The sequence below is a fragment of the Betta splendens genome, chromosome 11 (assembly GCF_900634795.4).
Source record: "Betta splendens chromosome 11, fBetSpl5.4, whole genome shotgun sequence".
NCBI lineage: Eukaryota > Metazoa > Chordata > Actinopteri > Anabantiformes > Osphronemidae > Betta > Betta splendens.
The window spans coordinates 14,539,629-14,552,549 of NC_040891.2; the positions used below are offsets into that span (position 1 = coordinate 14,539,629).

The 12,921-nt window shown below is 52.7% G+C and overlaps 1 protein-coding gene across 1 annotated transcript in view; it reads right to left on the reverse strand.

The window, feature by feature from the left end:
- Positions 1–12,921, reverse strand: part of pvrl2l (PVR cell adhesion molecule related 2 like) — a 95,093-nt gene that overhangs the window by 22,905 nt on the left and 59,267 nt on the right. The window contains exons 2-4 of the mRNA XM_029167800.3: positions 7,943–8,049; positions 6,012–6,255; positions 83–376 (exon numbers count right to left, since the gene is read on the reverse strand). Coding sequence (XP_029023633.1) covers positions 83–376; positions 6,012–6,255; positions 7,943–8,049 — 645 coding nt within the window. The remainder of the gene's footprint in view (positions 1–82; positions 377–6,011; positions 6,256–7,942; positions 8,050–12,921) is intronic.

Consider the following 12,921-nt stretch of genomic DNA (forward strand, 5'->3'; position numbering starts at 1 on the left):
TAAAGGCCGCTGCCAGTGGATTCATTCACATTCTGACCCCTGACCCCTAAACCGTGACCCGTGACCCTTGACCCCGACCTACACTCCACAGACAGCCTGACGGTGTGGGCCCACGGCCGCTCCTGCGTCCTCTGCTCCACCATGCAGGTCACCTCGCGCCCGTTGTCGGCCGCCGTGGGCACCAGGCGGTACTCGCTGCGCACGGTCACGGTGCCGTCGGGTCCGTTGGTGGTGCTGCTGGAGTGGTTCCCTCCCACCGACGCCAGCCACCGGATGGTGGCCGCCGGCTTCCCCTCGGCCGCCTCGCACTGGGCCACCGCCACCGACCTGCTGCCGGCCTGCACCGTCACCACCCGGGCCGAGTTCCTGGGTTTGGCTGTGGGAGAGACGAGACGAGAGTGAGGGAGGACGGGGCGAGAGAGGACGGGGCGAGAGAGGACGGGGCGAGAGAGGACAGGGCGAGAGAGGACGGGGCGAGAGAGGATGGAGCGAGAGAGGAAAGGGGCGAGAGAGGAAGGGGGCGAGAGAGGATGGGGCGAGAGAGGAAGGACTAAGAGAGGACGGGGCGAGAGAGAACGGAGCGAGAGAGGACGGAGCGAGGAGCCGGCCCCTCAGCTCTGTGGCTGTGATGCTGTGATGCCGTGATGCTGTGATGCAGCCGTGGAGGCAGGTGACCCCTCACCGAGCTCAGACGCAGCAGAGCGAGTGCGTCTCATCTGGGAGCGACGCGACGCGTGAAGCGGCCGCTCGTCAGACGACAGGTCGCTGCAGGCGACGCTGAAACGCAGCGAGACACGGCGCCGCCGGGCTTTGATATGCAAAACACGGCTCTCCATTCCCAGTCACATTAGCTTTGTTAAATGGAACTGGACTGCTTGTATAAAGTGGCAATGTTCCATGAAAACGTCCTTTCTCTCTTAAAGGAATAAACAACCTCTGACACACGACAAATCAATCTGCAAATGTCACTGCATTCTATTATTCTGTGTTGTCGACTGCTGCAATTTGCCTTTCGTTGAACCTGCTTCTTGTGAACGTGCGGCGTCGCGAGACGTCCGGCGTGATTTAGGAAACTCGCCCCGAACGCCGTTTTACGCAGCTCCATGAGACAGAAGAGCAGCGACCACATCCGACTGTGTGTGTGTGTGTGTGTGTGTGTGTGTGTGTGTGTGTGTGTGTGTGTGTGTGTGTGTGTGTGTGTGTGTGTGTGTGTGTGTGTGAGTGTGTGTGTGTGTGTGTGCGTGCGTTCTGGTTTATGGAGGCAACTGTCAGAGGAAAAATTGCTTTTGCTGAACGTTCTTTGATCGTTTTCTTTGCTCTAAATGAATCACAGAAGAAATGCTTCACTTTCATTCAAGCCACTCACAAGTCTGTTTCTTTGACCATCGTCTAAATGATTAAATGGTTTCCGTTCTGAAATGAATTCTAACCTTCAGCCACTGTTTCACTCTTTTAATACTTTGTGCAAATTGCAGTTTTTGGCCTAAACTCTCGGTTCTATAGGTCATCGTCTCCTGTTCCTGAGTCTGTGCTGCAGTAATGCAGGTTATTTGTCCACGTTCCTTTTCTCGACGCTCTGTTCAAACACAAAGAACCGCGTGTTCTCGCTCCCCAGCGGCGCCGCTCTCCTCCGTTAAGGTCTCAGCTTATGCAGTAATCTAGGGTCATTTCAGATGCCATTACGCTGCCACTCTCGGACTGGAGCAGGGATTTGAAGGTTTTCCTTCTCTGATCCAAAGGACGGGTGGAGCAGAGACGCAGCGTTTCTCATGAGGCTCCTACAATAACGCTTACGTTGACGCAGGCGTGAAGGTGTTGAGGTTCATTAGGAATTCAACTTACGGCGAAGCATCAAACTGAAGCTGTTGACAGGCTTTTGGTCCGAAAAGACTCATTATACAATGAAACCTTTATCTAGCTTCTAAAAGAGGCCACTTCACCTGCTTTAACCCAATAAATCCATGACATGTTAAGAAAAATCAGTAGAAGAGAAACGAAGCTCGTTGAAACACACAGGACGAGAGGTCGCGAGGGTCAGAACTGAAATGGAGAATCCAGCTGATGTGAACCTCGTCTGAGTTCAGGGTGGTTTGAAGGAAGCAGCCATGCGACTACAGGCAGGAGGTGGAAGCGCAGGTGAAACTAAAGGCAGGAGGCTGCAGGACGCCGGCCCCGGCCCACTCAGGTTCTTCTGGGCAGCAGCTTCAGAACAGAAACTGGGCCGGCACCATTCTGACCCTGACTCTGCAGCAGCTGCGGATCTCGACCCATTGGCTGCTTTGGACCCAGAATCATCTGTCTGTAGCTCTAAAGCTGTCCCACATCCAACCACGGCCTCCTCAGCTTTGGGCTCCAAGGCCCCTGTTACCGTCCGTCGCCATAGCAACCATCTGAACCGCGTAAACCGCTCTCACACATTAGGTGCTTGTGTGCAGCCTGTGAATGGCTGTTAACTGGAGGCTCGCGCGCCCACGCGCTGTTTGGGCTCATCCTACGGTCGGTGAGACGCGTCCGCTGTTGGAACCTTGAGCCGACCTTTCAGCTCGCGCTCGTCTCTGCTCTTCAGCTCCAGCGGTTGGAGCCTGAAAACAGCAGCTGATGCTGCGGAGCGGAGAGAACTGGCACACGTCGATGTTTCCTCTGCAGCATGGATTTACTGGCTGCTCGGCCCGATGACGGCACCAAAGTGATGCCTTTTTGTTTTCTACTGTGCTGCATACATTAGCCAGAAATCAATGCGCGCGTGTGGATGTGGTTGCGTTTTGGATGCGCGTCTGCAGCTGCCCAGGTTTGTAAACATCGGCCCGACACGCGGCTGCTGAATATTTCCAGACGTTGTAAAAAAACATCTGTTTGACTTTCTGCGTCTCCTCCACTGTTAGCGATGCATGAATATTCAGGGAACGAGCAGCGCTGACGCTGCAGCCGCTCCTCAGAGCGCGTCATGATTGGCTGCTGGAGCAAAGTTGACAAAACAGACGGCAGCTAATTTAACGCAAGAGAAACAGAGTCCTTTCAGCGTCATAGTTTTAGCTCAAACCCTGAACTCTCGCCTTCAGCAGCCGACCTGCTGAGACGCGTCTCTCAGCTCGTATAAACAGCAGAAATGTCCTCAGAGCCGTGGACCGGACGCTTCAGTCACTGCTGTCTCACCCTCAGTGATGAAGATGAGCTGAGCTGCGTTCATCACCTCCAGACTGATGTGTTCACCTGGATCCAGACTGACTGACTGATCATCAACACGGGCCTGGACCCATTCATGTGGATGCAGGTAATCACAGGCACAACCTGAATAGTTATGGTGTGGTTCTGCAGTGTGGTTCTACAGTGTGGTTCTGCAGTGTGGTTCCACGGGCCGCAGACCAACCCTCAGAGTGAGGTCCGGTCAGCGAGACCCGACCCGTCAGCAGCTGTAGGAGGGCGGCGCCGTTGGACCCGGCTGGGTTTAAATGAGCTTCATCCTGTTGATTTGGCTTTTTTTCGCTTCATTGATCCAACTTTAAACCACTGTGGCCTCATTGTTCTCTCTGAACTCTGTTTATTCTGACCAACTGAAGGTTTCTGTCACTGAACCAAAGCCGTCGCTCACTCATGACTCCGTCTGCAGCTTCTCTCATTCACCTCAACCTGTGTCTTGTCTTCTACACAACCTAATTATTGCATTTGCTACAAACAGCAGCAGCGTTTTCAGTTGATAATATTCAGCGCAGACTCATTTTACAGCAGAGGCTTCATCGCCTGCCTCTTTCTTGCTTATTAGCTTTCAGTAATTAGGAACTTTTGCAGACGGCGGCTCCTTAACGCCGCGTGCAGTCGAGCCTCACGGCACATTTTCTCAGGCAGTCTGGAGCTTATTGACGTGTTGGTTGAGTCAGACTGAACCGCTCCAGCCCGCAGGACCTAGAACTGGTTCTGGTTCTGCTGCTGACGGACAGCGGGATGAAGAGATTCTTTAAGTCAGAGCCCAATGAGTGGTGATAAGATTGTCTGTGCCCAATACGTTCTAATACAATTGACTGTCAGGATTCATCCATAATGAGTTGTGAGACGAGGGGACACTGGTGCTTTATATCCAATAAGCTGTAATGTGAATTCAGTCCAATCTAATACGATGCCTTCACGTGGATCCAATGAGCCAAATGTGACAGCGTCCCGTGACTCGGAGCCGCTGCCGGTGTCCAGTGCCTCGTCTCTACCTGCGCTCTGAGGCGGCGCTGCTCAGGAGGCTGAACATCCACGCATCCAGCTCTCTGCTTCACCTGCACAGGCAGGTTGTGCGTCTCAGTGGCTCTGTTGTCTGGAAGAGGAGCTTCCACAGTGGATTCTGCTTCATTGTGGAAGGATTACTACTAAGAACTACTGGGAAATGATGAGTGGACCAGCTGGGAGAAGCCATGAAAGCAGCGCCACTGGCTGCAACAACTGGGACCCGCTCATTAATTCACTTTAATTATTGTCTGCTGACTTTATAGCGTCTGCACACTGAGTGCGAGAGTCGCGGTTTCACATTGTTCCTCGCGTTATAGAACACAAGTGCTGAATGCAGGAGCCATTCATCGTCTAGAGGCCTTCCACTATAAGCAGATCACTTCCACATAAGAACCAAGGGAACGCCTGTGATTCGCATTGGAGCATGAAGCCTCTTCAGCGCCGTTAGCAGTGAGAGCAGGACATCAGGCATCTGATTGGTCTGTCGGCAGAGAGCAAACAGGAGGACGTGTGGGCGGATGAGTAACAGCAGCTGTCTCCCATTACAAACAGGATGCATCCCCTGCCAGCGCCGGCAAACAGCTTTGGATGTTACAAATCAGACGCCAGGTGACTTCAAGCCGCTCTGCAGGTTCTGCATTCTGGGCAGTCGCTGCCAGCGTCTGCAGTGATGCAGTCGGACCTACAGTGAAGCAGCTTAACAGCCGGGTCAGAACATCTGTTTACAGCCTCTGCTTCGCTCCCATGAATGCACTCACCTCTGCTATTATTATTTTCACACTTGATCAATGAGCCATTAGCTCTTATATATAGCGTGTGCAGAGGAACATGACTCATGATAAAACTAAGCTGAGTCACGGTTTCACCTCACACTCGTCTCAGACTTTGAAACACTGAGGATGAATGGGAGTCCCTTCGTTTCTGGGCTTTGTCACAGTAAGAGTTGTCAGTCACCACTGAACAACAACAGCAGCTCTGATGGAGTGTGTGTTGATGTGAGAAGGTCACAGCACAGGTTGATTGTGGGGCTGATGTGTTTTTGTACATACAAGTGACACAATGGCTAATTAGCGGCGCGAAGGCCCACGTCTGTGTTAAAGTGTTGATCCTCTCACCAGGACGTCGTGTTCGAGGAAGTCAACAAAAGAAAGCAGCAAAACAAATAAGAAAATAATAGTGTTAATGCTAAAAGTGCCACGACTTCCTGTGCAAATTACTCTCTTATTCATGCAATTCGAATTACAGCACCTGTTTCCATGATCCTGAATCAGTTTAAGACAAGCAGCCGACGTTCTGAATGTTATTATTAAGCAGCAGGCTGTGATTTGACGTCCTGCTGATCCCATCAGCCTCACGCACGCGGCGACAAGCTTCACACGGAGCTGCATCGGACTCTCAGGTGCGTTTTTCCCTCCTGTCTCTGAGCCGGACTCATCCTGAGAAAACCGTCCAAATGCTTTAAATTGCTTCTTCTTAGAGTCTGGGTCCGATGGGAATCTGCTCTATAGAAGGCGGTGATAAGCAGATGGTGGGAGCTGCTGTCGCCAGCGATGAGGCAGAACAGAGCAGCTCCGAAAGCCTGCGGCGAAGACCCGCACGCGCAGCGTTTACGCCGCGACAGCAGGTGGCGCGGACGCAGCGTGGACGTGGATGCGGCGTGAATGAGGCGTGGACGAGGATGCGGCGTGAATGAGGCGTGGACGCAGGCGTGGAGGCTGAGCGATGAGTGGACACGTCCCGAATGTGGACGAGACGTGGTCACAGCGTGGACGCGGCGTGGACGCGGCCCGTACGACACTCACCCAGCATCACCAGCGTGGTCGTCCCCTGCTCGTTCCCAGACGGGTAGGTGGCGTATTCGCAGGTGTAACGACCCGCGTCAGACATCTTGAGGTTGGAGATCCTGATGGACGGGTTCTCCAGGCTGTTGTGCAGGAACACCACGCGGTCCTTGAAGAGCTGGTTGGGGAAGCTTTGTCCGTAGATGGGGTGGAACACGGCGATGTTGTCCCGCTGTCCGTCCACCGGCTCCCAGATCCAGGACACCTGTGGAGGAGGGAGTGGGTGAGAGTCGCGCCGGCTCCGCCTGCAGTGACAGTAAACGCTGCCAAACGCAGTGAGGAAAGTTGTGGGATCACTTTCTGTAGGATTTAAAGGCTGATTCATAAATAGTTCTTATGACAGAAATAATCACATGCTTGGAAAATCAGGGTGAATCAGCGCTCGGATCTGGAGCCGTGAGTCTGACGAGCAGCTGTGGGATTTCTGTGCAAATTGCAGCAATTCAGCAGCAGCAGTTTAAGCGTGGAGCGATTGGACCGCGGCCGTGATTTCCTGACATTTCTCACAGAAAGTCCTGGAAACTCCATCAGAAACGAGGACCCGCTGTTCCTGCAGGTGTAATTAACACAGTCTCACACACAAACACGGACTCAAGGACTCGGCCGGACGCCGTCGAACGAGGCCTCTGGTCCTCGGAAACCTGAAATCTAAGAGCTATTGACGTCTGTTATGAGCCTCCACCACCAGGGACAATGCTCTGATGCTGCATCAGATTGATTTTCTTTTCTTTCCAGTTTTCAAAATGACACTGTCAAATACAAACCTGCAGGCGAAGGCGACAGAGCAGGAAGGAAGGGAGCAAAGTTCATGATGCACGTTTAGCAAACAGCTATTAAATGTGACACAGAGAGGGAGGAGCGACCAGGCTGCTCTACATGGAGCTCATCATCACACAGTCCGGCCCTGTCTCCATTATATTCCATATTGCAGCCTTTTATGGGAACAAATTGCCTATTGATCACCTGCAGGCGCTCGGAGACGGATCACAGCGGGTCCAGTCCACCAGCGCCGCCACTGTTACTGATGCCGGACGCAGGCGGACGGTTCCTGCTTCAGGGGCGGAGGTGAAACGTCTGAACACCTGAACCTGACGGGTTCTTCTGGATCGCAGACGCACGCAGACGCACGCAGACGCACGCAGACGCACGCAGACGCACGCAGACGCACGCAGACGCACGCAGACGCACGCAGACGCGTCCGTCCTGCGTCACCGCGCAGCACTAACACTATGTCAGTCAGTGCCCAAATGTCTGGACCTCTGAAGACTGGAATCTGACAAACGGACCCAGAACCGAGCTTCAGCATGAATGAACCGAGTTACTGCTCATCGGTTCCGGTTCTACTCAACGCGGCTCCAGGATAAAACAAACTCGTTTAGCCGCTTTAATCAGATTTCCAGGCAAAATTCAGGCAAAAAAAAAAAATCCGCCAAAGCGAGTAAATTAATGAGTGTTTTCATCCACTGCTGTGGAGACGAGAGCCTGTTTGTTAAGACGCGCTGGTGCTTGTTAAGGCAGAGAAGCGGCTGCAGGACGACATAATTAAAAGAGCAGCAGTCGACGCACAAACGAACAAGAAATCAAAGCGCCGCTCATCGCGCTGCACCGCGTTCTGGGTTCCAGGTGGTTCTTTCTAAACACACAACGCTTCCTCCTCAGGAGGCGGCGCCTGCGTTAGCGGCTGCAGACGCTCCTCGTTCTGGGGGGAGTCACACCCTCATGGGAGGAGGCCTCAGTGACCCCCATCCAGAACCCCCCGCCCATGTTTGACCCAGAACCCACCATGGCCTCAGTGAACCCCCCCCATCCAGAACCCACCGCCCATGTTTGACCCAGAACCCACCGCCCATGTTTGACCCAGAACCCACCGCCCATGTTTGACCAGAACCCACCTGTGTGAGCTTCGTCCGTCCTCCTCCGTCCACAAACTGGCAGCGCAGGTCGACCGACTCCGTGGGATACGCCTCCAGCTCCTCATCCACTCGAACCTTCTCTGCACCTGGAGGCAGAAGAAGAAGAGGCATCAGGCAAACGACCCCTTGAAAACGGCGTTCCGTTAAACAGCTGTTTGTTGGGAACCGGAGGTGAAGGCACGGACGGAGAGGAAACGAGACGGGTTCATTAGTTAGAAAGAAGAAGCCTGGATCACGAGCTGCTGATACGAAGCCTCGGGCAGAGACTTGGCTGAGTGCCTTCAACTAGAACCCCATCATCACAGCGGCTCGGACCAGGAGGCGCCGCCAGGGGCCGCGCGTCTGGATGAGCTCACCGCCATCGGATCAGCATCGGATCAGCATCGGATCCACATTGGATCGGCATCAGACCGGCTTCAGACCCGCATCGCTCGGCATCGGATCCACATTGAACCGGCAACCGGCACCAGAGCAGCATCGGACCCGTCCGGTTCATCTCACTGTGAGATGAGGCCCGGCGGCCTCTGGACACCGGCGCCAGGAGACCCGACTCGAATGACACCAGTGGAATGAGATACGCTCTTGCTCTGAAATCTGAAAATGGGGAGCAGATGGTGCGAGTTGCAGATTCTGATCCGTTTCTCCTTCACCATTTGTAAAATGTCACGGTGCTTCTGTGATACTGTACTTTGTGCAAACATGAATCATCGTTGCAACAGACTCCGTCATGTCTTTCCTTTCACAGGCTCCACTCAGCCACATAAAGTTACGGAGCAGGAAGCTCCGTATAGCAAGAAGAAAACAGAAACTTCAGCGCTTCCACGCGAGTCCTGCTCAGCAACAGCGCGTTTGTGGGATCGGCGTGAGAAATGCCTTCATTAAAAGCGCTGCAGCCGCCGACGGGAAGCGCCGCACGCTTAATAACAGCTTTTTGTTCCCATTAGTTGTCAACAAGCAGCTTTTCTACCACGACACAAATGACTGTAGTTGTGTCTTGTTAAAAATGAAACCTTTCCTCCAGGAATGAATGGACTGAATGCTTGTGATCCGGACGGTGCGGTTCTGACGTCTTAGCTCAGTCACGTTTTGCTGCTGCCTGTGAATGACTGTGCTGCTGGCTCCCATCAGAACCCCTGATCAGAACCCCTGATCAGAACCCTGCCTCGGACCCCTGCCGGACCTGATCCAGTCCCAAGCACGCTCTCAGCCTGACGCTGCGGCTGCAGAGGTGAACTTCCTGTGGGGACGCGGCCTCTTGTTCCACAGGAAAACGGGTCCAAGCGGTGCTGGACACTGTTACTGTTCAGCAGCGTCACCACCACATTAAACACAGCAGCGAAGAGAGGAGGAAGGAAGGAAACTAAACTAAAGCAGAGACCGAAGCAGGAATAAAACCAAGGCCACAGACGGGAAGCGTAAAAATGACCAGAAGAGAAATGAGGAGGAAAAAAACAATAAAGGCACGAAAGGAGAGAAGCATGAGATCATGTGAAATGATTGGAGTCTTCAGTCCGACTCCAAAATCCCCACGGATCCGTAGATGACGAGTGAGGAGAGGCCTGCAGGCGAACAGAACCGACCGCCTCGACGTTTCCCCCGACGCGAGACGAACAGAACCACGGAACCAAACATCACAAACAGAACAGAACCGACCGCCTCCCCGACGCGAGACGAACAGAACCGCAACCCAAACATCACAAACAGAACAGAACCGACAGCCTCCCCGACGCGAGACGAACAGAACCGCAGACCCAAACATCACAAACAGAACAGAACCGACCGCCTCCCCGTTTCCCCCCCAACGCAAGACGAACAGAACCACAACCCAAACATCACAAACAGAACAGAACCGACCGCCTCCCCGTTTCCCCCCCAATGCGAGACGAGCAGAACCGACACAGAACATAATTATTTCAGGCCAGCGCTTTTACTGAAACAACACAGGTCAAAGAGCTGGATGATAATCATGCGTGGTTTAATGTCAGCGTTGGTACCGACGTCCTCATCCTGCAGCTTTGTCTTCCTGTCTGGCCCCTCCAAAATAAAACCACCTCCAGCCTTTCTGACTCCTGCTCAGTCTCTATTGTTGAGGGTAATTATGAGGCTCAGACTCTTCGCCCTGTGAAATCACATGTAATTGTTGACTGTACTCCTGCTGGAGGTGTCCTGCTATTGTCAACGTTCCGCTCTTATCTTTCCCATCGTTTCAATTATTCGCCGCCAACCTCTGCTGATCCGGCGCTTTGGAGCATCAGCTAAATGTAAATTGTGAGTCAAGGAGGGCGCCGGTTAAACGAGCGGCCACACTCCGCTTCTCCCACTGCACGCGCACATGAATCACCCTTAATTGACATTTAGAGGCTCGTGGCATTTGACTGTTTACGCGCGGGCGCGTGAGGAACGCGCCGATGGGGAGCGCGCGCCGACCGCTCGGCCGCCGGGTTCTGGTGTCAGCGTGTCACTCACGTCAGCTGTGATCCGGGTGATTTCCTGCAGCTGTCAAACGCCAGAATTACACCATTTAACACGTTTCAACATGCTACTATATAATGAAGCAATCACTTTAATTATTTCTCCATCTGTTCACTGTGTCATTATAGAAAAATCCGCTAATTTCGTAATTATTGTGAACAAATTAAGCTTCTCTCCATGAGGCAGGTACAGTACAGTCGTCTTAAAGCCACCAGCATTCATTTACATGTAACACACTCGCCGCATGTGGTGACGTATTTTACACACGCCACGTTCATCAAACGGGCGAAACCACGTTCCGTGTTCTTTACTTGTTAAGAGACAGAACCTGGCAACCGAGCGCTGAAGAGGAGGGAGCGAGACAAACCCCGTCAAATGGAAGAAGCAGTGATTTTGCAGGTTGATCCTCATCTATGGAGCAATAATCTGAATATGTCTAATGGTGAAATTACAGATTTAAGGCGATGGAAGAAGTTGGAGCATTTAAACAGAACTTCCTGTTGTCTCACGGTGAATCAGGGAACCTGCATGCGCTGTAATTGGCACCGAGGGCTCCAGGTCCTTGTCTGATTAGATGCAGGTCTCACAGCAAAGTTTAAATGGGAAATGGAAAGAATCCGCAGCTGAAGGCGTCGACGACGGCCTCCGTTAATGTGTGACTGATAAACGCTTCACACCGACTCGTCTCCGCGCTGCCTCCCGGTTTTAACAAGTGGAAAAATGTATTAGCAGAGTCTGATTAATGTCTGCGCGTGAGAGGCGGCGGTGCGACTGTGAACAGTGGAGACCGGTCCCAGTGAGCGTCTGACGGCGCCTCAGCCGTGGCTGCGGCAGAAGACGCGCTCAGACGCGCTTCCGTGGAAACGGCTCTTTCAACATAATGGTCCGGAGAAACGAGCTGCTGCCGCCGGATTCTCCCGGTGTAAACGGGAGCGGCGGCCGCTGGCGCTGGCGCGGCGCAGAGTCATTATGTGGGCATTAATTGGCAGGTAGGGCTGCACTGTGTGTGAGAGACGGACTGAGGCACAAAGGCAGAAATGCAGCTTTTAATTTCAGCGTCGCGTTAATGTGCAGCTGACAGCTCACATAATTGGCATGTTTACACTGTGGGTGGCTTTTCAGCGTTACCGTGTTGTCAGCTGACAAGCCATTAACTCTGTTTTATGGTGGACTTGAAGGGCTGCATAATCTTCTGTGGGCTGAGAAAGCGATATGGCCTGTGGGGCTTATGAAACCTTTCACAATCCCTCTGCATTACTTCCAAAGTGCACAGTGGACGATCTCACACGCATTTCTGCTGTTTTTCCATTTCTGAAAAATACTCGTTTTGTACATGCCCTGTAATTGCTGTGTGTGTGTGTGTGTGTGTGTGTGTGTGTGTGTGTGTGTGTGTGTGTCATAGACGACAGATGTTGCCGATGCTCACATCATCGCCTTCCCTCCATCAACAGGCCGTTACTGTTCACGGAGCCGGTGTTGAAGTGACTGGTTCTGGACCGACCCGTCACCAGGGACCGGTCTGATGACGCCTCCAGATGTTCTGCCTCTGTCTGTCTTATACGGCACATGCACAGTTTTACCTTACGAATAGCGCTGCCTAATGTGAATATACCAACTATATGTTTAAATAAAGTTTAAAGACAAATTTTGAGAAAATCTGAAGCACAATTTTTGGAGCTGTGTTTTCCTTCACAATTCAACAGTAAGAGGCTTTAGAGGCGCCTGCAGCTGTTTATGCTCCTGATACGTTTACTATTCTACAACAACAGCACAGAGGAGTAAAAAGCAACAGGTTTGTCTGGCAGAGGTCAAACACATGACCCCCCCCCCCCCACACACACACACACACACACATACAGTACATGCACACGCACACACACAAACACACACACACATACAGTACGCACGCACGCACACACACACACACACACACACACACAGTACATGCACACATACACATACAGTACATGCACACGCACACACACACACAAACACACACACACACACACACACAGTACATGCACACGCACACACACAAACACACACACACACAGCTTAGAGCTGACACTTGGTCCAAAGACGCAGGACTCCCGAGGTAACAGGACGTCTTTGATGAGTAAAACCCAGAACATCCTTCAAAGCTGCAACAAGGTCTCCAGTACAAACGGAGGTGTTGTGTTCCACGGAGCCCAGGTCTCTGTAAACCTGCTTGGTGGAAGGCCCTGAACAGGCCAGAGAAGCCTGGGAGCAGCAGCAGCACAGCTTAACCCCGACAGCAGCTCTGCATCAGGTGGAGACGACACCCACGCTGTGGAAAAGTTCACGTCTGTGTTCTCACAGAACTCACACCGGAGACAAACACACAAACACACAAACACACCAACACCGCGCTTCAGGTGTGTTTTTCCAAAGCCGCCTGTTCTTCACTCCGAGCGTCTTCCACTCGCAGCGTCCAAATTAAAACAAAGCAGACGAGTGGAAGCAGA